Here is a 26,795-nt window from a genome sequence, read left to right on the forward strand (position 1 = left end):
CCGCTCACACACGGCCGGCGAGCGGAGCGGGGCTCGTCCTGCCTGAAAGGAGCCACTTGGGGAGAGAAAACACACTCACAGGGTCCCCCCTCTGCTCCCTCGAGAGAGTTTCACTTCACTGGGAAATGAACCAAAAAGGGGGTTCACAGGGGGACCCCACCGAGGCTCCCCGGGCCTGGCAGCTGCCCAAAACCAACCCAAAACCAACCCCGCGGCGCAGGACGGCTCCTGCCCGACCCTGTCACCCAAGACCCCAACAGCACCAGGACGAGCTCGACACGAGGGACCCTCCAACCTGCCGCGGCCCCGCCAGCCCCCCCAGAGCACCGAGACCCTGCCAGTGCCCAGGGGCTGGCGGTGGCCCAGGTGTGGCTGTGCCAGCCCAGCTGCAGCAGCTCTTCCTCAGCCAGCAATTCGTGGGCTCAGCTGCGGGGGAACAGCCACAGCCGGGCTGGGGGGAGCTGGCAGCCCTTGTTGGGGTGCAGGGGGTACCCAGGGGAACCCCAGCCCTGCTCCCCGAAGGGATCTCCCCCCGTGCAGCGCCCGGCGGGGACAGGAGCTGGCACGAGGGTGACTGTCCCAAGAGAGGGGAAAGCACCAGGTCCCAAACGTGGGCAAAATCACTGCGGTTGAGATCAAGGATTTATTTACACGTCAAGGAAAAACTCTCACCCAGAGTCCCGTGAGGAGGAAAAAGCAAACAAACCTGAAGGACCCAGCGATTTGTCTCCTGAACACAAACGCTCACGCTCGGCCGCCCCCGAGGGCAGGCGAATGCCTCCTCTCCTCCTTCTCCGCAAGGAGAAGCTAAAGGCATGATTTTTTTTTTTTTTGTGATCTGCGCCACAGAAAACACAATCTGAAAGTAAAAAAAACCTCCTTTCCAAAGAGACGTGCCCGGGCACGGGCAGACGGCGGAGCAGCCCTCGCCGCGGGGGGGGCAGGGTCCGAGGGGGGCACTCAGTACTCGTCCAGGGTGTCCGCCCGCGGCACGGAGAGGCCCCGCTCCTTCAGCGCCTGCACCTTCAGCTTCTCCGACTCCTGCCTGGCCTGCTGCTCCACCCGCTGCTCCTCCAGGATCTCCTCGATGGAGACCTGCTGTAGCGGCGTGTCACTCTCCTTCTCCAGGTCCTGCAAGAGGAGCAGCCGCTGAGCTGCCGGAGGGCGGCCGGGGGGCTCGGGCCTGTCAGCACCCGGGTCCCCCGCCCCGGGTCACGCTCCCGGATTTGCACGCACGGGACAGTTTCCTCCAGGCGAGCCCGTGCCCACGCACCTTCCACGAGTCCCAGCAAAAGGTGGAGGTGACAGAAACTGGAGGTGCTGGAGGCGCTGGGACCCCCCCCGGGGCAGGCGTCCATGGGAGGGGGCTCCCCGAGCTCAGCCCAAAGCGGACGGCACCCGGCTCCTCCCCAGCCCGTCCCGGTGTCCGCCGGTGCCGAGGCAGCGGGGAGGTGACAGCCCCATGGGCAGGCACTAATGTCACCCTCCAGCAACGCCACACGCGGGCCGGGGCTCCCCCACGCCACCCCCTGCGATGCCTTTCGCGCCCCCCGTGTCGTCCCGGAGGAGCCGCAGCTGCAGGACGGCACCTCCGCCCCCCCCTCGGCTGCACGGGGGCATCTCTGCGACGGCTCAGCTGAACCGGCCCCGGGAGGGGGCTCAAACTTCCCCCCCCGCAGCAGGACAGTGACTATTTGACAGCAGACAGACAGACAGACACCCCGCGCCTCCGCCGCGCTGCCTGGAGTCACGCAAACACCGGGGCGGCGCGGGCAGGGGCAGCTCCTTACGTACTATTTCCCCCAGCAGAACAACGTTCTCGCCTCTCACGACGAAGATGCCCCGAGGGATGTCCCCGTACTTCTTGCCCACATGGATGCGCTCCACGGTCTGGTGCAACACCAAGTTTGCTGCAGGGATCGGGAGAGAGGACAGGTCCCAGTTCCGCTGCTCTCCAGCTGTGAAGCGGCTCAGCCCGGCCGGGACCCCGAGCAGCCCCGTCCCAGCCCTCAGCACATCCCCTGGGCCGGGGGACCGAGGGCACCGACGGGCGGGGCAGCCCCCCCCGGGCAGGATCGAGCGCAGCCCCGGCCCCGCTGGTGCCGCAGGGTCTGGGTAAGGCCCGAGCGCAGACACCGCCCCGCGCATCCCGGGCTATTCCTGCCCCCGAAGGGACGTCCCAGCACCAGCGCCGGGCGCTGCCAGGAGCGGGGGGAGCAGCCGGTCCCGGGAGAAGCCCCCGTGGAGCTCCGAGGCCGGGGGGACGCGCAGGCGGGTGTTTCACCCACGACACGGAACCGCGACCTGCGGCCCCACCGCTCCGCGCGCGAGTGAAGGGATTTCTTGTCCAACTCACGTTGGTTTTCCCCAAGGAAACGTGTCCTCCTGCTCGGGCCTGGCCCAGCGCCAAGCGGGGACCACCAAACGGGGACCCCTCCCCAAAGCCAGGCTCTGTTAAGCCACCGCTTGGGATGGGCACAGCTCTGGTAGCGCAGCCCCGACGGGAGCATCGCTCAGCTCACACCGACGGGCACCGTGGGGCTCCCCCGCTCCTCCCCGCCAAGCCCTGCTCACCGGAGCGGGTCCAAAGCCCGGCCTAAGCCCCCGGGACGGACGTACCGAACTGGTCGATGCTGCGCAGGTACCCGATGAGCGTCCGGCCGTCCCGCAGCAGGACCAGGTGCTTCTCTGCGGGACAGGGAGCGGGGGGGGGGGTCAGCCACGACCGCGCGTGGGATTAACGCCCCCGACCCCCCAATATCCAGCGCGGGGAGACCACCGACGTGCGGTAACTGTCCCCCCCCCCGCAGCGACGCCGTCCGCGGCGGCCCCACGCGGGACCGGTGCCCACGGGGGGGGGGGGGGGGGGGGGGCAGCGCCCCTGCGGAAGGAGGTTGGGGGGCGGGGATGTCTGACGGCCCTACAGCGGGGAGCAGCCCCCGCGAGGAATGAGCGGGGGGGAGGGGGGGGGGGGCAACCGCTCCCCGGGGGAACGGCACCCGCGGGGGGGGGGGCAGCGGGGACCGGCCGGCCCCCGGAGGCCGGTGGGAGGGTGGCGGGTGCGCGGCCCCGCGGCGCACTCACTGTCGATGTCCTGGATGAGGCTGGCGGTGCCGGGCATGTAGTTCATGGTGGTGCCGCCGCGCCGCCCCCAGCGGAAGCGCCGCCATGCGCCGGTGCCGCCGCCGCCGCCCCGGAACCGCCCCGCCGCCGCCGGGCGGGGCCCACCGCGCCGCTGCCCCTTTTAAGCCGCGGCGGCCGTGCGCGCGGGGCGGCCGCTGATTGGTCCGCGCCGGTCGGGACCCGGCCGGTGATTGGTCAGCGGCGGCCATTGGCGGCGGGACGGGGCGGGGCGGCGGCCATGGAGCCCCGCGATCGCGCCGCCGAGCCGAGCCCGCCGTGGCCCCCCGGGTCCCCCCGCCCGCCGGCGGCGCAGGTAACGGCGGGGGCGGCGGGAGGGGGCGGCGGCCGCCCCGAGCCCGGTCCCGGGCGCAGCGGGGATGGAGCCCGCCCGCCGCTGGAGCGGGAGCCCTTGTCCCTGCCGCCCCGCCGGTAACGGGCTTCCCGCCCGCAGCCGGGCCGGTTCCGCCACCCGCGGCGGGCGGCCGGGGGGGTGGGTTTGAGCCCGTAGGGGCCCGCCCTGCGCCGCCGGTACCTGCTCCCCCCCGGTACCCCCGGCCCGCCGCGGCGGGAGCGGCCCCGCGCTGCGGGCTCAGCCTCGCCCTCCCCCAGGCCGGTTTCCTTCGCGCTCTCGCAGTTTTTTCTCCGAGGGGACCCGTCTGCCTTAAAAATCGCCCCCCCGGGGCGTTAAACTGGAGAAAAACACGAAACGGCCCCAGGTTTTGCCCTCGCACCCGGTTCAAGGTGACATTTCTGGGGCGGGTGTTACGGCGGAGACGGCCGCGGAGGTGCCGCCGCCCGGCTGGGCTCCCTGCGGGGCCACGGGGGGAACCGGGGGGAGCTGGGCAGCGCGGGCCCTGCGCCGGCGGACGGAGCTGCCGCTGCCCCGGCGGGAGCGGGGGGCCCTGGGGAGCCGCCCCCCGCCGCGTCCGCCCCCCACCCCGTCGGGACACGGCGGAGCCCCGCGGGCGGCGGCATTTCCACCGCAGCCGCTCCGGCGGGACGGGGGGGGGCAGAGGCACCGCCGGGCCCCGCTCCCGGGACTTGCGCCGCCCGGGTCGGTGATTTATCGGTTTTGGCGCAGCAGCAGCAGTTTTTAGGGGCCGTTGCACAAACGCTGTGCGGAGAGAAAGGCTTTGCTCTCTCCGGAGAGCCCGTCTGCCGCCCGGTGTTTGTTTTCATCCTGCGGGACGTGCAGGTTTGATCCGGCCCCGCCACAGCTCCCAGCCCGCCGGGGATGGGGTCTCTCCTCCTCGCAGGCACAAACCGGCTTTGCCCAAAGCTCCCGGGATCACCCCCGAGCTCCTGGCGCGTACTTGGCCCGCCGTGGTCAGGTGGGAACTCGCGCTCGATGTCCGTCGCGGCGTGTTCAGGTGGATTCTGGCCGGACGGACCTTTGGGTCAAGTTCACCCCGACGGCTCCCACGGGGGATCTGAACACCCGCTCCCCGGGTCCCGGCACTCGTAGATCCCGTCCGCTCGCATCGTTTCTGTTTGCAGACCGAGAAAGGAACTTTCCTGGCGTGTTTTTCACCCCCCGGTCGGTGACTACACCGACGCGGTCGAACCTCCTCAGAGCTGCCTGCTGTGAGGCACCGGGCGCCTGTCTGTGGGCGAAGCTCAGCGGGGTGACGGGTGGGTTTCAGCTTAGCGTCCCCCTCTTCCCGCCCTCCCGACAAACGCGTCCCCCTGCGAGGCCCCGGCGCTCCCGTCTGCCCGCGCGCGCTGCAGGGGCAAAGCCTCAGCCCGACGGGTGTTTACTGACAGCGGCCAACAGCGTTGTGTTGGAGCAGAACCTAAAACCGGGGCAGATCCGCCTGGGGACAGAAAAGCCGCGGGCAGGGCCAGTCCTCTCCCCCGGCTGCTGCTGGGCCGGACACTCTGCCCCTCCCCACGGCCGTCACCTTTCCTCTGCTCTTCCCTCCTCCCCAGGCAATGGATTCTCCCTACGCCAACGGAGCCTACAGCCCCCCGTACCCCCCGGCTCCCGCTGCCCCGCATTACGCCGGCCTGCCGCAGGCACGGGGGTACTACTGCTCGGGGCCCCCGCAGCCCCCCTACCCCGTGGAGTCCACGGGCATGTACCGGCCCCCGTCGCCGGCTCCCCCCTGGAGTTACGCCGCGCCGGAGTGCCCCGCCGAAGGGTCCTCTCTCAGGAGGCCGCAGGTTCCTGGCTACTCCCCACCGCAGGTAAGAGGCCGAGCACTGGCCACAGGAATTTCCAGCCCCGGTGTTGGTGCAGCTGCTGGGTTTGCAGTTCCTGGGGCACAAGGAGTTGTTTTACGGGGCTGCAGAGGAGAGAAAGCCCCCAGTGCCTCCCCCGATGGATCCGTGGGTCCTGGTGGCCGTTGTGCCCTGAGCAGCTTGCCCTGCCTGGTTCTAGTCTTATAAAAACTGGTGGTCGCCCTGTTCTCCAGAGGCTCCAAGCTCGTGGGCCAGGAGAGCAGGAATCAGGCAGCGAGGCCGAGGCTGCGGCTGTTCCCAGTGCTGCCTGGAGGGAGCGGGGCTCGGAGTGACTCCGGGGGTAACGCCTGTTCCCCCCCCTCTCTTCTCGCAGACCCCGGGAATGCCCATCCCGCAGTACCCGTACGGAGACGGCAGCCCGGGGGTCACGGTGCCGGGGCCTCCGCCGCAGCCCCGAGCCCCGGAGGACACGTGGGCTCCTCACGCCGTCTACGGGGCGCAGCCGCGTTACGCCTGGGCCGCCGCCGCGGCGCACGGGAGCCCCTTCGCCTCCGAATCGCATCCGCCGTGGCCTGGCAGCGGAGGCCCCCCCCTCCCTTCCGCGTGGGACTCGAAGGTACGGTCGGTGCTCCCACGGCGCGTGGCCGGGGCCAGGCCTCCCACATCACACAGCTTTCCTCAAAACCCGCCTCTCTCTCCTGGGAGTGCCCCTTTCTCCCCGCACAGCCAGTTCAGGTAGAAACAAAGCAGCAGGTTATCCAGAGCGCTGCTGGCAAAACCTATTTGCATACAGGAGACCCAAATCCACGGTTGTAATTCCAGAAAGGTACTGGAGATACCAGACATCTCAGGGCAGGTCTTGAAATGGGTCAGACCTCGTCTCGGTTGTCCAACTCCTCTCTCAAGCAGCAGCAGTGTCAGAAATCCTCCAGCCCAGAGCACGGGGCTCACCCGCAGGTCAGTCTGCAGACGCTGCTGCAGCAGACTCCGGTGTTCCTCTGCAGGTGCTTGTTTTGGGCACAGTCGTCCTCTGCTGAGGAATGTTTTAAGCAAAAAAAAGAAAAGAAACGATGCGTTTGGGGGCATCTGCTCATCTCAGCCTTCTCTGGGTTTGATCAGGAGTCAGATGACTCCCCAGAGGTTTGGTCCCCAGGGCTGGCAAGCCCTGACGGGGGGATCTGGGGGTGGGGGGAACAGCTCCGACGTGTGCTGCCTGCAGAGAAACGTGGCTTTCTCCAGCCCCTGCTGCAGTCTAGTTCCACCTCCCCGCTGACGGGTAACGCGCGCAGGGCTCACGCTGGTTCTCCCAGACACGCGCCTCTGGCCGGGGATCTGTTCTGTGGGTCTGTGTCCCTCTCCGGGACTTCCCGCAGAAGCCAGCCCGCGGGGCCGTCCCGGTGTGTGACGTCCCTGGCCTGTCCCCCGGCGCACGCAGCTCAGCCCTGCCCGCCGGGACGGGGTGGGAGATTAAACGCTGCCTTTAAGGGAAATGCACTTCAAGATTATTTTTTTTTTTTTTCTCCCTTCTGACTGCAGGATGCTGCTTATGACAAAGCCGAGCAAAGTGTGAACCAGCACAACTACTACTCCGACGTCGATCACCAGCACCCTGGGACGATGAACGCCCACAGGCCGCCCCCCCCGGCCCACAGCAGGCCGCCCCCCCTGCCCCCCAGGGTGCAGTACAGCGCACAGCCCCAGATGTACGACGCTGCGCCGCGGAAGCTGTCGGCTGGGAACCGGGAGGCTGGTTCTAAACCTGGTGAGCAGCCTTCAACAAATTCTGCAGCCATCCAGCCAGAGATTCAGAGAATCCTCCACGTTATGGGGGAGGCTGAAGAGCTGGAGCAAGAGGTGGATGAATTTGTAGGAAAAAAGACAGATAAATCCTACCGGCTTCTGGAGGAGATGTTGACCAAACTGCTGTTGGAACTGGATTCCATTGAGACCGGTGGCCAGGACAGTGTTCGGCAGGCCAGGAAAGAGTCCGTCCACAGAATTCAGGCCATACTGGAAACACTGGAAAGAAAGGGATTGTGAAAGCACATCAGCCACAACACAGAGCCTGTTGTTGAGGTTCCAAAGAGTTTTAGTTCTGTTAAATCTCAGCTCTTTCTGCTACGCACTCTTGACAATGGAATAGCAATAAGCCCCGAGTTAAAAAAACAGAATGAAAAAACAAAACCACCAAAAATAACCCACCCAGAAGCCCAGCCCCGACAAATAACTTGGCAATGGACAAACGACGAGAGGCCTGGAGCAGCAAACTGGATTGTTTGTTTGTTCCAGGTTTCGGAGAAGCAGAAGCACCTGAGGTGCTGACGGTGCAGAGGTCTCCGCGGGGGTCCCCGTCCTCCTCATCAGCAGGAGGAAGATGACGGCACAGAGCTGCCCAAACCAGGCCCCTCGGTCGGCGCCTCCTGCAGCCACAGCAGTTCCTCAAACCGCCGCAGCACCTGTCAGATGTGGTCACCGTGGCACCGCTGCGTGCAGCCACGAGCCAAGGCTCTGGGCTGGTTGGTCATTGCGTGTATTTTCAGCTTCAGCTTCCTCGCCATAAAACCTCGGGTGTCGTCGTGGGGTTCTGTTTGGTCTCGGTGCGCTCAGGCAGCGACGCTAAAGCGCTGCAGGAAGGGCCCAGGCTGGCAGCCCTCCGGCGCGGGCACGCGCCGCATCGCGCTGCTCCTCCTCTCGCCAGGCCGTGGTGTGTCCCCCCCCGACACGGGGACACGGGCTGGAACCTCAGTTCTGGGCTGAAACGGGGAGGTGGAACCAGAGGAACGGCGTCAGAGCAGAGCAACGCGAGACGGCGGCGTGCTTGGAGATGCTTTCCGGGTCACTTGGGTGAAAATCCACTTTCTACTTGTAACGTCCTTCACACGCTGCAGGTTCCGTATCCCGCTCGAGGGCCGGGAGCAGCTCGGCCCACTGTTCACCTGGTCACAACGTGTTGAGTCCTGACTCTGTGTGACGAGATAATAAACCCTGACAACTTTTAAATGTTCTTTTGTAATTAAGGCGTCAGAGTCTCTTTTCTTTAAAGTTGCGGGCAAGGTTGTGTAACTTAGATGCCAGGCGGTCCCAGCGGCCCAGCTTAGGGATGAACGCAGCCAGTTACCCCTGGGAATGCTTGTTCTGGGGGTGCCCCCTCCCCTCCCAAGCGGTGCGGGTGCTCCGCGAGCCTCTGCCGCGGCTCTGGGGCCGGTGGCCGAGTTTTGGAGGGGTCTGGGGGGGGGTTCGGTGTGCCCGAGGCTGGGAGGGCCCTGCCCATGGCCTCTGCGGGCTGACGGTGGCCGATGTCCCGAGGGCATCCGGCAGGTCCCACATCGCTCCCACACGGGACTGACCTTTGCAGCTCGTTGGACGTGTCCGTGGTCACGCGTGGCCGTCAGCCGGCAAAAACGGCCGCGTCCGAGGCAGCCAGGACAGAGCCGAACGTTCTGGGACGGGTCAGTGCTCGGCTGCTGGTTTTTTTCCTCTTGTCAGGCAGGGAGCAGCCAGGCCAGGCTGCCTGTGCCTTGGATACAGCGTGAAATTCTGAGCTTCCATGGCTACACTGGGAGAAAGAGCAGCTCAGCCTGGACAGAGCAGTGCCCTGTCACCGCCCGCACGCAGCAGCGCTGGCCCGGCCCCGGACAGCGCCGGCTTTCCTCCGCTGATAAAGGCAGCAGTGTCAGCAGCATCTCCAGGAATTAATCCGTGCTTTGGGTTTGTTTCTTTTTGTGAAAATCCCCGTGGTAGGGCTGCTTTCCACCCGACCGGCCTCGCTGCCGGTGGCTCTTTACACTCAGAGCGCTGCCGTGTCTCTGCCCCTTTCGTTTCATCTTTTCGCTGGGTCTCGTTAAACGCTGCCTCTCATGTCCCGAAATCTTTCCCAAGAGACCGCTGCGGGTTCATTGAATTAGCTTGATAGAGCAATAACTTTATTTAGGTTTTTTGAAAGGGAATACAGGCAACAAACACCATCGAACACCGAAGCAGTCCTTGGGGTGGGGGCAGAAAGCCTGTGCTACAGGATTGCCATCAGACTGGGCTCCATGACCGAGCCCCGTTCCCATCCTTCAGCACCTCCCACAGGGTTTGGCTGTACAAGGCTGTGAAGGGGATGAAAAAGGAATGCAAATACCCAAGGAGACATAACGGGCCACTTCCTAGAAAAGTCACAAACTGAAAAGTCCCGCGCGTGGAGCTGGAGGACGGGGAGTTACCAGAAGTGCTGCAGCAAGTCACCGCTCACAGGTACGGGGCAGGAAGAAGCCCGCGGCCGGCGTCAGTCAACCCGGGCTCCGTGGCCATGCTGAAACTTCACCTTCTGCGTTTGTTCCAGCGGCAAGAATTGCGTCAGGCCCCAGACTGTGTTGTTTACAGCCTCCTGTTTGCTCTGTACTCGTTTCCCTCGGCTGTCAGTTGCCAGGGAGAGGAGGCGAGCGGGTTCTGGCTGTGCGAGGAGGAGTGCGGAGCCACCCCGAGGCCTCGCGAACGCGGCAGCTCCACGGTGCAGTCGCGGGGGGGACGCACACGCCAGCGGGGCTCTGCGGTGCTCTGTGGCCTGGGACAGAGGACCCTGGCGGGGCCGGTTATCTGACCAGCTCGGCCAGAAGCGGTGCCTGCGGGACGGCGCCGCGTCCCCCGGTGGGTTTTACGTTCCCCCCGGCGCTGAGCGCAGGGCTCAGGCTGCCCCTTCCACCCCGCAGCCTGCGGCAACCCCCCGCGGCCGTCCCCGCTGCCTCCCGCCTCCTGCAAAGCCGCCACCAAAGTGGGTCACGGCCGCGACGACGATGCGAAGGGAGAGAGATGCCGCAGCGGCGGCGCGGGCCGGAGCCGCGTCAGCACCGCGCTGGCAGGATGGCCCTCGCGGCCCTTCGCTCTGCAGACGCCAGAGTGAGGATTTTCACCCTCCCGGCCGTTCCCTGAGCGCTGGGAGGATGATCCCCGGCGACTGGTTTATCTTCCAGCATCCACCCACATCACAGAACCCCAAATTAGAAAGCGTGTCGCTCTTTATCACGAGGCTCATCTCGGCAGAAACCAAACGCCCGTCCTGGCGTTGCCTCTCGCTCCGCGCCCGCCGCCAGAAGGGGGTTTCCCAACCTCCGCCGGGCGCAAGGGCCGCGGGAGGGCCCGGACACGAACGCCGGGGCAGAACCTCGCGGCTTCTGCGGCAGAGCGGGAGGCAGCCGGCACGAAGGCAGGCGCTGCCCTGCCCGCCCGCACCCGGCCTAGGCCCGCGATGAGCAGCCTAAGTCAGGGCTTAGGCCGGAGAGTCCCGATGAGCGCTGGCATCGCCCGCCCGCGCTGGCATTCGGGCAGGGATCCGCTGCCAGGGCTGCGCGACCCTCCCCAGAGCTGCGGCTGCGGGCAGCACTGCGGGCAGGGATGGCAGGCAGGGATCCGGGCGGGGATCACAGGCAGGGATCGCAGGCAGGGATCTGGGCAGGGATTGCAGGCAGGGATCACGGGCAGGGATCCGGGCAGGGATCACAGGCAGGGATCACGGGCAGGGATCCGGGCAGGGATCGTGGGCAGGGATCACAGGCAGGGATCACGGGCAGGGATCACGGGCAGGGATCACAGGCAGGGATCACGGGCAGGGATCCGGGCAGGGATCGTGGGCAGGGATCACAGGCAGGGATCCGGGCAGGGATCACAGGCAGGGATCACGGGCAGGGATCACGGGCAGGGATCATGGGCAGGGATCACAGGCAGGGATCGCGGGCAGGGATCCGGGCAGGGATCGTGGGCAGGGATCGTGGGCAGGGATCACGGGCAGGGATCACAGGCAGGGATCACGGGCAGGGATCGCGGGCAGGGATCACAGGCAGGGATCACGGGCAGGGATCACGGGCAGGGATCACAGGCAGGGATCACAGGCAGGGATCGCGGGCAGGGATCCGGGCAGGGATCGTGGGCAGGGATCGTGGGCAGGGATCACGGGCAGGGATCACGGGCAGGGATCACAGGCAGGGATCGCAGGCAGGGATCGCGGGCAGGGATCCGGGCAGGGATCACGGGCAGGGATCACAGGCAGGGATCACGGGCAGGGATCGTAGGCGGGGATCGCAGGCAGGGATCACAGGCGGGGATCGCAGGCAGGGATCGCGGGCAGGGATCCGGGCAGGGATCACAGGCAGGGATCACAGGCAGGGATCATGGGCAGGGATCGCAGGCGGGGATCACGGGCAGGGATCACGGGCAGGGATCACAGGCAGGGATCACAGGCAGGGATCATGGGCAGGGATCGCAGGCGGGGATCGCAGGCGGGGATCGCAGGCAGGGATCACGGGCAGGGATCACGGGCAGGGACCGCAGGCAGGGGCCGCACCAGGCGCCCGCCCCACCCGTGACGGCAGCGCGGGGCCGGGCCGGGCCGGCAGCACCGCCCCGGGCTGGGCGGGCGGCGGGGCGGGGGCCGGGGCCTGCGCTGCCGGAGGAGCCGCGGGGCCGCGCCGGCACCAGCCGGGTCCGGGGGGGTGTGTGCGGGGTGGGGGGGGGCTGCACCCCCACGGACACGCGTGTGCGCGGGGGGCGGCGGGGGCCACCCGCAGCCTCCGTCCCCCCGCGACCCCCCCAGCGCCGCTGCGCACCCGCCGCGGATTTTGTTGTTTTATTTCGGGGGGGGGGGGGGGGGCAGCGTTTTCCATTTTGCACGGAATACGCGTTCCCGAGGCCGCCGCCATCGCCCCGTGCGGGGGGCGCCATGTCCGGCGGCGAGGCGCAGCCCCCCCCGCCCGCGGGCGCGGGGCCGGGCCCGGCGGAGCGGTACGAGGCGGTGGCCCCGCACTGGTTCTACCGCAAGGTCACGGCCAGCCGCGAGCGCTGGGTCCCCTTCAGCGCCCAGGACTCGGAGCGCCTGGAGCAGGCTCACGCCTCAGGTAAAAGCCGCGCCGGGGCCGGGGGGGCCGCAGCTCCGCGGTTCGGGTGTGGAGCGGGCCGGAGGGACCGGAGCGCCGCGGGGAACCGGCGCTGGTGCGTGTCGCGGGGAAGCGCCATCCCAGGGACGTTCCCCGGGCGCGTCCCCGGCTCCCACCCGGGATGCAGAATTTTCCTTCGGGAGCTTTAAACCGGGACTTTTGGTTTTTTGTTGTGTTTTTGTTTGTTTGGTTGGGTTTTTTTTTTTTATTTTTATTGGCAACGCGCCTACTCCTGGCGCTGCGAACGCGTGAACAACCGGGCTGCTGGGCTGCATCGACTGCTCTGACCTCATTCACCCGATACACGCTCTGAATTATATATACCCGTGCTGCAAAGCCCCCCCGGCGGGGTGGGAGCGCCAGCGGCAGAAATCCCGCTGCGGAGCAATTCCCTGCTCCCGGAGGTGCTGCCCGGTACCGCGGGGCTGCGGGGGGGGCTCCCGGCCGCCCTCCCCGGGGGAGCTTTGGACGGAGCTGCTGGCGAGCCGAGCGCGGACCCCAAGGGCAGCAGAACGGAGGGAACTGGAAATCCGCGCTGGGATCTGAGCCGAGCTCTCCATTTTAGAGGGGAACGGCCTAAAGCCCTGGAGACCCGCAGCTCCAGCGTTAAGCAACGCGCTTGCCGGGGCCCCAGTTTCACGTTTTGCCGTCTAAGCAAGGCGGGAGGAGTCCGTGTAAGCCCGTGCCTGAGCTAGAGGGGAAGACGGTTGTAGCTGAACGTCTTCGTCTTACCTTCGGCCCGCGGGGGAGGTTTGACTCGGTTTGGCTTTGACCCGGCGCCGTGCTCCGCGCTTGCCTGCCGCTGGAGCTCGGCCCGCTGGCGTGTGCTGCCCGCAGGAGAAGCTCCAGCCTCGTCCCTCTGTCCCGGCCCGTGCACAGCTTCGGGGCGGCGCGCCTTCCCGCTCCTCTCGCGATTAATTTCAGGCCTTGGTTCCTGCAGGGAGAGACAAAGAAGACGTGGTTGTGCCGACCTCGGGGGGTAGGTACGACGTGCACCTGAAGAAGAGGCAGCGCGTCGCGGTGTACTGGGAGGAGGAGGTGTCTGAAGTGCGTCGCTGCACCTGGTTTTACAAGGGAGACAAGGACAATAAGTACGTTCCCTACTCGGAGACCTTCAGCGAAGAGCTGGAGGTAAACACGCCGTCGGGGAGCATCCGACTTGCCGAGATGCATTTGGGCTTCTCACTGTCACATCCCGGCCCCCACATCCCAAACTGCACATGGGGCGACGGCACCAGAGTCACACCCGAGGACGTGAACTTGAAAGAGGCTTTGGGGTGGTGTGTTTGCAGCTGATTAACGACTGTGCACAGCGCCAGGCTCCCTCCCAGCTGCTGTGGCTGGGCGGCCGCCCCTTGCCCCGGCCCTGGCCCCGCTACGCGTGTGGTGTCACCAAAGCCGAGGGGGTTGTGAAGGGGAGAAGGAGGAACCGTCGTCACGGGGACCTGCTGAAGGCCACGTAGTGTCAGAGACTTCAGTGGCCTGTGCTGTGAGCGGCCGGGGGCTTTTCTCTGGAAAGATACCTATGTGGAGATATGTGTGTGTAAAAATACACATCTTCACAATAATCCGTGTTCTGACGTACCAAAAAATACAATTCTAAATTGATGGGGAAATCCGCTGCTCTCTAGCAGGCGATTCAGGTGACCTGTGCCTCCTCCACCTTGACCTGCCTGATTTCTCTGCCTCTTTCGCAAAGCGTGTTGATAAGAGACACCGTAAAATGGGGTGGGGAATGTCCCAAGTGGGTGAATATTCATGGGAATCCTTCAGCTGACTCACGGAGGGTGTGCTTTTCCTTAGGCAGCTTACATGGTTGCTGTGACCCTGGATGAGTGGAAGAAGAAGCTGGAGTCCCCCAGCAGAGAAATCATCATCCTGCACAACCCAAAGGTGAGGAGGGGGCTGGTGATCGTTGTGTTGGCCAGCACGGACGTCCCTTCTGTTCTCTTGAGGCTTTCTGCTCTGCCTTTCTGCTTTTAACCACGCCTGCTGAGAGATCAGCTTTGTCCAGAGGACGTTCGCAGACCGAGGGCAGCGCCAGCAGAGTCTGCTTCACCCCCCAGCGTCTCTGCCCGAGCCGCCATTCGCTCCCTTTGTGCAAAGGGCTCGTAGCGGCGCGGGCGAACGTCGCGGGCTGGTGCCACCCCGTCACCCGCCGGCTCCTGCAGCGGAACTTCCCCTCTGCTTCACCGCGGGTGCCGGGCGGCCTAATGACAGGCTCTTCTTGTTTATAAGCTGATGGTGCACTACCACCCCGCTGCCACCTCCGACGACTGGGGCTCCACTCCCACGGAGCAAGGTCGGCCTCGGACTGTGAAGAGAGGAGTGGAAAACATCGCTGCCGAGATCCCCAACGGTGAGCTCGCTTCTCCCTCCCCTCCACACAAAGCTACAGAGCCTGTTCTCCGCCCTGTGTTTTCAAAATGAAGCTTCCACCATCCTTTTAAACGAGAGGCATATCTTAAAACTTCCTGTTGAAAGGAGCTGAATGGTTTTGAGAAACTCCCAGCACCAGAGGAGCAGGCCCGTGGGGAGCTCCCAGCGCCTGCCCGAGACCAGAGCTGCGGGAGGCAGCGCCTGAAATGACCCCGGAGGTCTCGGCGCTTATGTTCGTGAAGGAGGAGTTTCTTCCCGTGGTGGGGACACGGGTTTAGCACCCACCTACTGGCGGTGACTCGCTGGGGCACATGCTCGCCCCGTCTCTGAAGCCGCACGTCAGCTCGCTGAGCTCCCACTGCGGCCTCAGGCCTCGTCCCCGTGCCGGGGACAGGCGGTTAGTCCCGTCTAACCGGGAGAGTACATATGGAAACCAAAGTGTGTGGGAAGTAGAGAACAGGACGTGACTCTTCCTGGTGCCTACGCCAGAGCATGGGGGGCCGGGGGGCTCTGCAGAGCGGGCAGGGCACAGGCAGCCGGGCCCCGTCCGCCTGGTCCTGCCCCTCCCGTGCCCCGCGGCCGGGGGCTGGGAGCCGCGAGGACCAGCCTGACAGTGGCAGATGCTCCTCAAGTCTCCTCGCCTTCCTCCATGCCCCAGGGTGGGCAGCTGAACCTAGCAGGACAGACAGCTCAGGAACGTGAGAGATCCCACAGAGCCCGAGCGCTAGCTCAGGGGTTTTCGTTGCCTGCTGAGGCGAGGGTGGGAGCTCCGCTCTGCGCAGAGCCCGTGGGTGCAGCGGGGCGGTTCCGCCTGCAGCCAGGTCCCTCGCAGGGCCCGTGCTCTGACCGTCTCGTTCCTCCCCCAGGAGAGCCGCTGCAGATCGACCACCTGGTTTTCGTGGTGCACGGGATCGGCCCGGCCTGCGACATCCGCTTCAGGAACATCATCCAGTGCGGTAGGTGCGGGGCCCGGCCCGGTGACCCTCCCGGCTGCGGCCCCCACGGCCCCCGCCCCGGCCAGCAGCACGGTCCCGTGTGCTGCCCGCGGGGGGAGCGTGAGCGCGACGCTCACCGAGCCCTTAAATCCCACCATCTGGAAAGGTTTTGGCAGCCGCTTGTCACTACCGTGTCCTGCTGCTGCTCAGAATAGGGACTTTTCCAAATTGGATGCAGATTTTCCCAGTAATTGTCTAAACCTGCTAAATTAGTAACCTGCTCCGCCTGTGGGTCAGTCTCACTGGGGGAGGTCTGACAATCTCCGGAGGGATTTTAGAGCAAACCCAGGGATGCTGCTTCTGGCTCGGGGAACCCGCAGGCTGCCTGGAGGTTGGGAGCTGGCCCTGGCCCTGCGCTGAGCACCCGCTGCGGGTCCGTGCTGGCCACAGGGCTCCAAACCCAGCGGCTCCGCTCTGACCCAGTCATCATTTGCTCCGAGGGCTTCAGTTCTGCAGGGGAGGTGATCACTGAAACTGCCTGGAAGCCCGACGTGATTTAACTTGTAGAATCAAGGGAGCTGAGATTTTTCACAGCGGACTGTTTAGTTCCTATAAAATATACCTCTGCTTTAATGCAGTCTCTTCTATACGTGCATCTGATTAAACTTTTTTGAAGGCTGCTGACCACTTGAAACAAAGGAACCAGCCTTTCTCCCGCAGAACAGAGTCATTTCAAGTTCACATCCTCCCTCAGGATTCCCTAACACGTGCATCTCCGCACAGATTTATTTTTTTTACATCCCTAAAAGTACTTTTGTTATCCTGACCGCTGTGTTCATGCCCTGACCACGCAGAGGGGAGGCTTGTTACAGATGGGATCCAGTAAGCGCACACGTAGGGACGTGGAGCCTTCCCCTGATCTTGTAGTTAAAGATTCAAGGTCGTAGGGTAGCAGCAGCAGCAGATTAAAGACCGTGGTGGGATTTCCCCTGGTAATGATCTTTTCTTTTATCTTATTAAGCGTTGTTGATGCAGCAGCCGTGCCCTGCGGCCCGCTGGATCTCGCTAAGAATTCGTGCTCTTTTCCCAGTGAACGACTTCAGGAACGTTTCCCTGAGCATGCTGCAGGCGCACTTCAGGAAGGCGCAGGAGCAGCAGCAGATCGGCCGGGTGGAGTTCCTGCCCGTCAACTGGCACAGCTCCCTCCACTCCACCGGCGTCGACGTGTAAGTGTCCGCGGGAGTGGCAGAGCGCACAGGCAGCCTCCTCCTGTGGAAACTGAGTGTTCTGGCGGCCACCGCGGGCAAAGGGAAACCCGTGAGCGTGCAGGGGTGAGCGGGACAGACGGGGTCCCGAGAGCTCCCCCGTGCCGGCTCCCTCCCGCCATCGCCTTGCAGCCCCGTTTCGCAGAGCGCAGGCGGTGCCTGCTCTGATCGGCGTCCAGCGGCCGGGAGAGGCTCCTGCCCTTCCCTGGGCACCTGCACATTGCCAAAGGCCGCTGGAAACCCAGTGCCCTGTTTCTGCGGGCAGACACTGCTCTGCAGCGCCCCGGGAAGCTCCCGGGAGGGGGAGGTTGGGCTCGTTACCCCTGCCTGGAGCGCAAGAGCACAGGCCGTCCTCTGCCTTCAGCCTCGGCACGAGCCAAGGCTCTGGATTACAACACCCGTCCTTTGAGACGGTGACAATCCTCCTCCGAACTTGCCCTTTGCTTTAGAAACGCGGTGGGGTTCGCCAGCACCCCTGACTGCAATTCCCTCTCTCCTCTTTTTCCTCCCCCCTCGCAGTGACCTGGAGCGAATCACTCTGCCGAGCATCCACCGCCTGCGTCACTTCATCAACGACACCATCCTGGACGTCTTCTTCTACAACAGCTCCACCTATTGCCAGACCGTCCTGGACACGGTGGCGTCCGAAATGAACCGCCTGTACCAGCTCTTTCGGCAGAGGAACCCCCTCTTCAAAGGGGGGGTGTCCATCGCGGGGCACAGCTTGGGTACGGGGCTTCACCCACGGGTGGGGCGAAGGCCACCGGACCGGGGGAGCGGGGAGGGCACCGGCCCTTCGCCCCAGACAGGCTCCTCCCCGCCGAGGTGCTGATGCTCTGTCCTGGTTTCCAGGGTCGCTCATTTTGTTTGACCTCCTGACGAACCAGAAGGCAGGTCCCGAGGAGGGGGAGCGCGGCCAGGAGGTACGGGGGGAGCTCACACCGACCCCCCCTTCGGCGCCTGCAGCGGGGAGAGACCCCGGAGCGCGGGGAGGAGGGGAGTGACCCCGATGGCTCTGTCCTGTTCGCAGGGGCCCGGCGCAGCCTCAGACCTCAGGGTTACTGAGGAAGTAATAGAAGCCCTGAAGCAGCTGGACCTGTCTGAATACTGTGGTGTTTTTGAGAAGGAGAAGATGGACCCGCAGGCAAGCGTAAGGAGCTCTCCTCTTCTGCTGTCTCTTCTCTGCTTTTCCTCCCAGTCCTCCCGCCTTGTGCACGCCTTGCTGGCACGTGAAGTGTCTCCGAGGAGTGCAGCAGGAACAGAGTCACAGAGGAGAGCGACACCTCACCGCCCGCGCCGCGCTGCTCCCCTGCCAACACCTGGGCTGCTTCCCTTCCAGTTCCTGTGCACAGACCAGAACTTTAAAGAAATGGGGATTCCCTTAGGACCAAGAATGAAGATCCTCCATTACTTCAACTCCCAGAGGGAGACGCAGGTTTGTCACCCACGCAGCTCGTCACCTCCCAGGTCACCTCCCGTCAGCCTGCGCCGCGTACTGTCGGTCCCTGACCACCCCGACCTCCTCGCTGCTGGCCACCCTTGCCCGGGCGGCTCTCGGGGGCTCGTGTTCGGCTGCTCCCGCCCGTTCCCTGATGGCTCCATCCCGCGGCCCGTAGGGGCGGTCGCGCTCGTTCCGGGTGCGGGGTGCAGGCGGCGGTGCGGGTGGGTGATGGTGCGGTGCAGGTCACCCGGCTCGGGGGGTCAGGGGGCTCTCGCTGGCGGGCGGGGGGCTCGGGCCGTGGCGTGGGCTCGCAGCAGGAGCCACGCTACCAGGGGTCCCCGTCTGTGTCACTGCAGGACCAGGGCGCAGCGGCCGGCGGAGCCAGGCCGGGGTCCCCATCGCGGCGCAGCCCCGGCAGCGCAGACGGCGGCAGGAACTGCCAGTTCTGGGACATCGGCTTAGGACAGGTGACGTGTCCTGGCGGCGAGGCTCCTCCCGCCAGCGCGGGGCTCTGTCCTGGAACAAATCTGAGCCTCCCTCTCTCCTAGGTCTCGGCAAACTACCCGCAGCTGGACTATAAACCCACCATCTTCTTTGCTTTCGGGTCTCCCATCGGGATGTTTCTGACGGTGCGAGGGGTGAAGCGGATCAACCCGGACTACAGCCTGCCCACCTGCAGGGGCTTCTTCAACATCTTCCACCCCGTAGGTAGAGGAGGCAGAGCCTTCCCGCGAGAGACGCGCGGAGCACGAGCCCTGGCTCACTGCCCCCCTCCTCTGCGCAGTACGACCCGGTGGCCTACAGGATCGAGCCCCTGATTGTGCCAGATCTGGAGTTTGAGCCCATGCTGCTGCCCCATCACAAGGGCAGGAAGAGGATGCACCTGGGTAAGGGAAGGGGCAGCCCCCCTCGCCCTGCCCCGGGCAGCTGCTGCGGCCCCCGCAGCCCAACACGGCCCCCCTGCCTTTCAGAGCTGAAGGAGGGGCTCACTCGCATGAGCGTGGACCTCAAGAACAACTTGCTGGGGTCGCTGCGGGTGGCCTGGCAGTCCTTCACGCGGGCCCCGCTGCCAGCCGTGGAGGCGGCAGGACCCGACGCCGAACCGGAGGCAGAGGCCGGCCCGGAGAAGCCGCCAGGTGGGCGGCGCGGGCGGGGGGACGCAGCAGCGCGCTCAGGCTCCCTGCGGCCGGGCCGGGGTCTCGGCCCGTCCCCCAGCTCTGGCTGCCCCTGGCAGAGCTGCTCTCCCAGAGCGGGAGAGCCCTGGGGGAAGGACCTGGCCCTCTCCTCTGCCAGAGCGGGCACAGGGGTGGCACGGCCACGCTGTGGCATTTCGCAGCTGCTGCTGCCCCTTGGCTGAACCACGTTGCTCTTCGTCCCTCCAGACACAAAGCCAGAGGAGACCCCCCCGGCAGGGAAGGAAGAGGCCACGCTCATTAACGTGGGGAGGCTGAACGGAGGGAGGCGCATAGACTACGTGCTGCAGGAGAAGCCCATCGAGAGCTTTAATGAGTATTTATTTGCACTACAAGGGCACCTCTGCTACTGGTAAGAGTCTGCCTGACTGTCAGAGCTTCAAGTCCATGTCTGACGTAAGCCGAGGCATCGCTTTAAAGCCAACATAGTAAGAGAAGCCTTAAGGTGTGTCCGGGCTGTAACGCAGACAGGGCCGGGGCGGGGGGGGACGGAGGAAGGGGACTGGTGCCCCCAGCGCTGCCTCTGCCCCACAGCGGTGCCCGGAGTCCTGAGGGAGCGGGGAGCCAAGTGTCCCCCTCTAATTCCCCCGTCCTCCTCCTCCAGGGAGTCAGAAGACACGGTTCTGCTGGTTCTGAAGGAGATCTACCAGACGCAAGGCATCACGCTGGACCAGCCTTTGCCAGGCAGCCAGTGACCAACCGGGGCTGTTGTGGCCGCCCGCCGTAAGTCACCTCGCCTGCACCTTCCTTGGGGATTGCCCAGGACACCCCAGAGGACACCCGGTTCGCTTTGAGGGACCTTATTTACAGCGCTGTGTCTAACGCAGGAGTTTGTGTCGGGTTTTTTCTTTGGCCTGTCACCATGTTCGGCTTCTTTCCTCCCGCCCCGCGCACGAGCACCGCGGACAGGAGCGGGGTAACGACCTGCTGCTGCAGACCGGGGCGGCAGCACCCGCGCGCGGTTCCGTCGGCTCAGGCCAAGGGCCCCCCCGGGTGCGCGGCCCCTGCTCCAAGCCTCCGGGCCTGAACGGTTCTTACCTACAGGTGACAAACGAGAGCCCGGGGCCCCGCGGCCCTGGCAGGGGGATTCCACCCTCTGCTGCTCATTGCTGACCCCGGGGTAGATGAGAGGTGAGGGCTGTCCTCGTTTTCTTGCCCTGGAGCTCTGGCTGCTGGGCCTGGGCTGGGCTTTGGGCTGCCCTAGTGCTGGGGTTTGGTCTCCCCGTGTTCGCCTGTTGCTTTCTTAGATCCAAGTACTCACCAGGAAAGTCCAGACTGTTCCTCTGCCTTCCTCTCCCCTCTGCCGCTGTCCCCGCATGCTGCTTCCCAAGTACGGGCCGCTACCCGGAGATAAGGATGATTTTCCTCCATTTTGGGTAGGGGCCAGGGGAAAACCATCAGGGGAGATCCCCTCTGCTCACACACACACGCGCGCGCACAGCACTTGTGCCGTGGCTCCCTGCGGCAGCGTGTACTTCCCACCCTGCGCCTTGCAAGCTCCCACGCTCGCTCCTCCAGCCCCAAGCAGCCGTCGAGGGCCTGACCCTGCTCCTGGCTTAGCGAGGGAACTCGTGACCTCGAGGAATAAAAAAGCCTTAACGGTGCAGCGTGGGGAGAGCCGGAGCAGCCTTGTCGAGGGAGGGGGATGGCCGGCGTCTCCCTGGCCTAACGGGCTGCGGGCTCTGGGAGGTGGAGCCCGGGCACAGGCGTCTGGGGAGCGCGTCCCCCCGCCAGCTCCCTGGATCCCACCGACCATCTCCCGCGCGCCGGACCCAGACCCCTCGGTGCCCTCACCCGGGCGCAAGCCAAGGGCCTCCCTGAGGCCTAGGGCCAGGCTGGCGCCCAGGTCTAACCGGGCGGGAGGAAAGCTCACACTGGGGGAAAGCAGCAGCTCCTCAGGAAGGGGGGGCCTGCCGGGGCAGCCCTGCCGCGCTCTGTGGGCGCGGAGCAGTGTGGCTTTCGTGGTGGCCGCGGGGAGCTGGTGCCGGGCAGGCTCCAGCCGCGGGGCTTGGTTTAAATACACAAACCGTGGCCGGCGAGGCGGGGGCCCAGACCTGTCGGGTCCAGACAGCGTGTCCCCAGTGAAGAAGCGGCCCCGGCTCTGCCGGCAGCTCAGCTTGCAGCTCCCTCTGTTCTGGCCCGAGGGGTGGGGGCCAGTGAGCCCCGGGGACCCCCCTTTGCCACCAGAGCCCCCCAGGGCCGGGGCCTGTGGGCAATGTGGAGGCGGGCGCTGCCACAGCCTTTGGAAGAGCCAAACCACTTTCCGCTGACTTTTGCCCTGCATGGGGTAAGGAGCCTTCTTTCCGGAGCCTGTTTGTTTGTCCTTCATCATGCACTATTTGAAAGGTTTTGTTTGCAGCCTACGTCCCCCCTCCCACCCCAAAGGAGCAGAAGCTGTTCTTTTACCTGACTGCAGAAAGAGACGCTGCTCAGCCGGCGCCTGAACTACCGATTGCTAAAGCATCTCCTACAACAGTAGGAAAAGGAACAGTCTTAACACGGGACACTCTCACGATCAGCTTTTTAATTTAAGCACTTTGTTAAAAAAAAGTTAAATACATTTTAAATGTTATTTAATGTCTTTTCCAGCAAAAGCCAAAATAAATAAGTAGATGACTGTGGTGGGTGCCTGTCTGGGGGGAGAGGGAGGGGAGGGGGCTGAAGAATTCCCATCGTGCACATTTTTAGGGGGAAGTAAAGCTGTTTCTGTAACTTCTACTGAAGTTGCAGAGGGCTCGCGTGGCCCAAACTGAGGAGGATGGGGTGGTGTTCCCATTACTGTCACGTCCCGAGGCTGGCAGAGACGCGTGTTGGGGCACAGCCTCCCCTCTGCTGCCTGCACGTGCACACGCCTGGTCAGGAACAGACATTTCTGGGGAGACCAGTGACCAGGAACTACTTACAACGGTCCTGCCACACAGCTGTGCCTCGGCTCTGTCTGAGCAAACAAACCATGGTGTAGAGAAACAAGCGCCTCTGAAGGGCTGATCTCAGACACCGTTTCCTTTTCTGCTGATTGTCACCTCTTTACAACTGTATTAGAGCTGCAAGGAAAGAGATAGAGAGTCAACAGCCCTGCAGACACAGCAAAGGAAGTGGTTTGTACAGCAGTCAACCCTTGGAGTCCTTAAGTAAGGTGTTTAGTACCACAGTTCATTAAAAAAATTAAACTCCTTTATTTGGCCAATTAGAAGAAATCAGGGCTGGCACAGTAACACAAATAACAACCACGCTAGCTTCACCTTCCCTCTCCCTGCTTAATCCACGGTTAAAGCCTGCAACCTCCTGCTCGTGACTCCAATTAGCTCAGCTGCAATTGAAAAGACGGACTGAGGCCTGGCGCCGGGAGCCGGTCCCGCTCTTCCTTCCCACCAGAAGGGACACGACCGACGGTGCTTTCTGGCCCGGACGCCCGAACTCCCCCGCACGGGACACACCGGATTGTCCTTTTTTCCAGTTCTTCAGCACCTTCCTGGGTCCGACCTCTCGCAGGCCCGAGGGGAGGGACCCCGACAAGGAGCGACACAGGCCCCGGAGCAGACAACTCACCAGCGCTGCAGAGAAACCTGCTTGGCCTTCAGGTCCGTCCTTACTCCAGCTACTTCCTGCAGCCCGCGAGCAACCTCCCCACGCGCTGCCCTGCCCCGGCACTGAAGGGCAGGAGGTCCCGGCAGGACAGAGCCCGTCACTAGACGTCCAGGTGAAAGCTGGAAGCCGCAGGCTTTTCTTGGTGCGCTGGCAATTCTTTGGATTTGTACAGAAGTGGTTTGTGGCACATGGAGTCCATCAGAGGAGGGTAATACTGCCTGTAGCAGAGGTATGCAAGCAGGAAGCCGATCGCTGAGCCAACGCACACATCTGTGGGCAAGACCAGAGGAGAGTTCACTTCCCGTTCCCCTCCCAAGCTCTGTGACTCACTCCTGCAGCTTTTCAGCCTGCTCAGAGCTGAGCTGGGTCGGCACCTTGACCCTTGGCTATAAAAGGAACCTTGGCATGTGTTTCAAAACCAAAGAGAAAGGCGGCGTCGCCTTGCAGGCAGCAAAAAAATTACCAGGGGAGGAGCAATCGAAACCCCAAGCTGCCGCTGTCGTGGGCTCTGAACCCCTCCCCACGCTCCGGGCACCCTGCAGGCAGACAGCACCCACCTTGCCAGTGGTGCTTGTAGTCGCAGGTGCGGGACACGGCGATGAGGGTGGCGAGGAAGAGCGGGAGGAGGAAGGCGCAGAGCCGCAGAGCTCTGCCGCCCCGGCCGGGCGCGAAGCAGCGCAGCTTCCCGGCTGCATAGAAGGCCGAGAAGGCGAGGCCAGCGAAGGCGACTGCAAGAGAAACGCGGCGCTTCGGAAACGGCACCGGGCTCCGCCGTGGGCCCTCAGCAGAGCCTCACCCTCTCCCCTGCGGCGCTGGAAGGGGATGTCTGTGCCCCAAGGGAAGCACCAGCTCCTGAGTGACAGGAGCTGTAGAAGCCGGTACCTGGCAAGCATCCCCCCTCCCAGCAGCTACGAGGCAGCTTCACACGACGTTTGTCACCCCGTCGCTTGGCAGAGGGAACGCTGAGGCCTCCCAGCAGGCCGACGAACGCAGGCAAAGCCGCGGGGTGCGTGAACGCAGACCCAAGCTGCCCTCCCCAGGGGCTGCTGCTCACCCCAGCTCGCTGCTGGGGCTGCGGCGGGTGGGGGACACGGAGAACTCACACGACGCGTGTCCGCTGGGGAAGCTTTTGCGGCCCTCGGTCACCACGCCAGGGTCGCCCGTGCACACCAGCTCCGCGTTCGCTCGGCCGTCGGGGAAGCAGCGGTAGAAGAAGTCCGGCCGTGGCCTAGGGCAGAGAGCGAGGCATTAGCCCCGGGGCGTGCGGCGCTTCCCGCATCCCAGCGGCCACCAGCCCTCGCCCAGCTCCCTCCACGGTGCAGAGGGACAGTGCCGTGACCCGGGCTGCGAGAACACAAAACTGGGCATCGCGCCCCACTCTGCTCCTGCCGGTGCGGGCAGGGCGCGGGCAGGGCACCCTCGCCAGCCCAGCGCAGCTGGGGCAGGACCTGTCAGGCCCTGCGGGTCAGCCCCATCCCAATCCTCCCGCCCAGCCTGGCACAGCAAACGCTCTGCAAGAACCGAGTCCCCAGCGGCCTCGGCACACGGCGGAGAAACCTCTGCAGCTGCGCTCGGCACAGGCAGCTTTCCACTGCCCTGCCCACAGCCCCCTGGCACAGGCCTGCACAAACCCACCTAAATAATGCCTGGAGACAGCAGGTCCCCCCCACCAGTGTCTGTTCTAATGTTTAATTGCCTTTACAGCTAGAAAAAGCACACTCGTCCCAGGCTGAGTACGTCCAACTTCAGCTTTTGGACCTTGCTCCTGCAGTTGGAGCTCTGCCACCGCGCAGATGCGTGTCCCATCCCCGCACAGGAGCGTTTCTCACCTCCCCACGATGAGCTTCAAGGCGTTTGTGAAAACCCCGTTGAGGGCAAGAGCAAGGCTGGCAGCTACGAGAGAGCAGAGAGGTCACATCAGCATCGCCCCCACCTGAACAAAGGGCTGGTCTGAGAGAGCCCCGGCTCAGGGCGGACCCCGCGGGGGGACGGAGGAGCTCACCCAGGCAGGCTTCCCGCGTGTCGTCTTGGTCGGCGTTCATGAACACCCTCGCCAGGACAATGAGCAATAAAGGAGACAGAAACGCGATGAACTGCCGCAAATCGAGAAGAAGCGGACTTAAGCACTCTCGCCAGGAGACAGCAGCAACTGCTCAGGGAGGTTACACACCTTTCCTTCCCTGGAGCCAAGCAGCAGCCTGTCCTCCCCACACACAGTTACACTCCCGTCAGAAAGCCAAACCAACCCAGCTGCACCGCAGCAGGGTGAGCAGCACGGCTGCTCCTCCTCTGCCATCCAGCGCCTCGTGTACCAAACCCCACAGGTTGCTGGGCACTGCCTGTACCGAAGTGCGAGGGGAAAAACAACCCCAGGCAGCATAAATAGCGCAGTGCACTAAAAAACCCCGCTCTGCATCCCACTCCTTCCCGTGCTTTACCCACTCGAGCACATGCTCAGCAGCACAGCAGTGTCTTCCCTCCTCTGAGGAAAGCCCAGCGCTCCCCAGGCTCTCAAACAGCACCTCTGCCACGGGAGCATCGCTCCTGCCTGCGGGTACCCCTCCACAGCATCAGCCACAGCACCTCAGCTCTCCCACCCCCGCAAGCACAAGGATTAGCTCTTTGTCAGCAGCACCCATGCTGCTTGTCAGCAAAAAATCCAGGAGCCGCTGATTCAGAGGAAACCAGTTCCCATTCACAACATCACAGCCGTGGTGGGATTTAACCCCGGGGACATCCACGGTGTCTGACAGGCTGCCACCTCAAGTCTGGCATCCGTCGTGCTTTACACCGCCACATCCAAACGCGACACCAAGGTTTTGTCCTTTAATGTTCAGCGCCCGGCTCTCGCAGAAAATCCCAAATGCTGTTTGCTAAGAAAGTGGGTGCTTGCCCAAGCCAGGAGCCACAGCGTCTCACCGAACCCCCTGCTTCCGAGGCAGAGACAGCTGCTTTAGCGGACGGGCGTCTACTGGAAACTAAACGCTTACAGTTTTATATTAAACCCTTTTAACGGAGCCTAGAATTCTAGGGAAAACATCTTCACAATAAAATTATTTTGCTGGAAATAACTGCTCCCAAGCTAAAGGTCCCCTGGCAGCGAGAGATGTGCCACCTGCCGTGGTCCCGGTAATCCGGATGTGAAATTGGTTACGAACACGAGTGAAAAGCCCCCGCTAGTTTTTATAAATTTAGCTAAAATCTCAAAGACGACCCTGGCTGGTAAAGCCTAGATGACAAAACCTGCCTGGAAACGGTGCCTCGCTGGCGCTTTCAGTACCGCGCGGCAAGAAGGAGCGGCATGCGCAATACAAGGGTTTTACCAGCTTTGATTTCCAAGGGTCGCTTACAGACAAAGCCCAAGGCAACGCAGGCGAGAGCCAAACTCACAAACATGGGCACCGTGGGAACGCGATCCGCCTCCACGTAGGGGTTTTTATAGAGCCACATCTCCTCGGGCTGCACCACGCGCTGGAACGGCGGCAAGAACTCCATGATCCTGCGGGGGAAAGAGCACAAACGCCGCGGTGGCGGGCGGGCGGCACCGGCCCCCCCGCACCGCGGCCGCCGGCCCGGGCCCCGCCGCACTCACGCGAAGGCGGCCAGCAGCAGGGCCCGCACCGCCGCCTCGCCCGCCAGCTCCGCCGCCCGCCCGCCCGCCCGCCGCATGGCCGCTGCGCCCGCCCGCCCGGCGCCACCCTCCCCGGGGCGGAGCGGCGGGAGGCGGCGGGAGGCGGCGGGAGGCGGCGGGAGGCGGCGGGAGGCGGCGGGAGGCGGCG

At 64.4% G+C, this 26,795-nt stretch overlaps 4 protein-coding genes across 10 annotated transcripts; 2 read left to right on the forward strand and 2 right to left on the reverse strand.

The window, feature by feature from the left end:
- Positions 1–624: 624 nt before the first annotated feature.
- On the reverse strand, positions 625–3,214 carry LSM1 (LSM1 homolog, mRNA degradation associated). The gene is made up of 4 exons (XM_074928643.1): positions 3,085–3,214; positions 2,620–2,688; positions 1,795–1,910; positions 625–1,131 (listed from the first exon to the last, which is right to left on the reverse strand). Exons 1-4 carry the CDS (start codon positions 3,128–3,130, stop codon positions 961–963), a joined length of 402 nt encoding a protein of 133 aa, XP_074784744.1. The 5' UTR covers positions 3,131–3,214; the 3' UTR covers positions 625–960.
- A 111-nt stretch (positions 3,215–3,325) lies between these two features.
- On the forward strand, positions 3,326–8,288 carry BAG4 (BAG cochaperone 4). 3 transcript variants are annotated; one of them, XM_074928635.1, is made up of 5 exons: positions 3,326–3,436; positions 4,621–4,755; positions 5,053–5,310; positions 5,678–5,920; positions 6,841–8,288. In XM_074928635.1, the coding sequence occupies exons 3-5, from the start codon at positions 5,056–5,058 to the stop codon at positions 7,342–7,344; spliced, it is 1,002 nt and encodes a 333-aa protein (XP_074784736.1). In that variant the 5' UTR covers positions 3,326–3,436; positions 4,621–4,755; positions 5,053–5,055; the 3' UTR covers positions 7,345–8,288. The 3 variants fall into 3 exon arrangements, with proteins under 3 accessions (XP_074784736.1, XP_074784735.1, XP_074784737.1); XM_074928634.1 differs by lacking the exon at positions 4,621–4,755 and having other exon boundaries at positions 3,345–3,436; XM_074928636.1 differs by lacking the exons at positions 3,326–3,436; positions 4,621–4,755 and adding an exon at positions 3,449–3,864.
- Positions 8,289–11,711: 3,423 nt separating this feature from the next.
- On the forward strand, positions 11,712–20,149 carry DDHD2 (DDHD domain containing 2). The gene is made up of 16 exons (XM_074928624.1): positions 11,712–12,176; positions 13,156–13,346; positions 14,019–14,108; positions 14,454–14,574; positions 15,461–15,550; positions 16,620–16,755; positions 17,314–17,522; positions 17,647–17,717; positions 17,825–17,944; positions 18,134–18,229; positions 18,592–18,702; positions 18,784–18,939; positions 19,020–19,122; positions 19,207–19,371; positions 19,618–19,780; positions 20,033–20,149. Exons 1-16 carry the CDS (start codon positions 12,002–12,004, stop codon positions 20,121–20,123), a joined length of 2,088 nt encoding a protein of 695 aa, XP_074784725.1. The 5' UTR covers positions 11,712–12,001; the 3' UTR covers positions 20,124–20,149.
- Positions 20,150–22,580: 2,431 nt separating this feature from the next.
- On the reverse strand, positions 22,581–26,678 carry PLPP5 (phospholipid phosphatase 5). 5 transcript variants are annotated; one of them, XM_074928638.1, is made up of 7 exons: positions 26,609–26,657; positions 26,407–26,515; positions 25,019–25,065; positions 24,846–24,909; positions 24,120–24,244; positions 23,574–23,744; positions 22,581–23,286 (listed from the first exon to the last, which is right to left on the reverse strand). In XM_074928638.1, exons 2-7 carry the CDS (start codon positions 26,509–26,511, stop codon positions 22,974–22,976), a joined length of 825 nt encoding a protein of 274 aa, XP_074784739.1. In that variant the 5' UTR covers positions 26,512–26,515; positions 26,609–26,657; the 3' UTR covers positions 22,581–22,973. The 5 variants fall into 5 exon arrangements, with proteins under 5 accessions (XP_074784739.1, XP_074784738.1, XP_074784741.1 ...); XM_074928637.1 differs by having other exon boundaries at positions 25,019–25,109; positions 26,367–26,515; XM_074928640.1 differs by having other exon boundaries at positions 23,002–23,286; positions 25,019–25,109; positions 26,609–26,678.
- Between the last annotated feature and the right edge of the window lie 117 nt (positions 26,679–26,795).

Source organism: Athene noctua, chromosome 28 (assembly GCF_965140245.1).
Source record: "Athene noctua chromosome 28, bAthNoc1.hap1.1, whole genome shotgun sequence".
Lineage (NCBI taxonomy): Eukaryota > Metazoa > Chordata > Aves > Strigiformes > Strigidae > Athene > Athene noctua.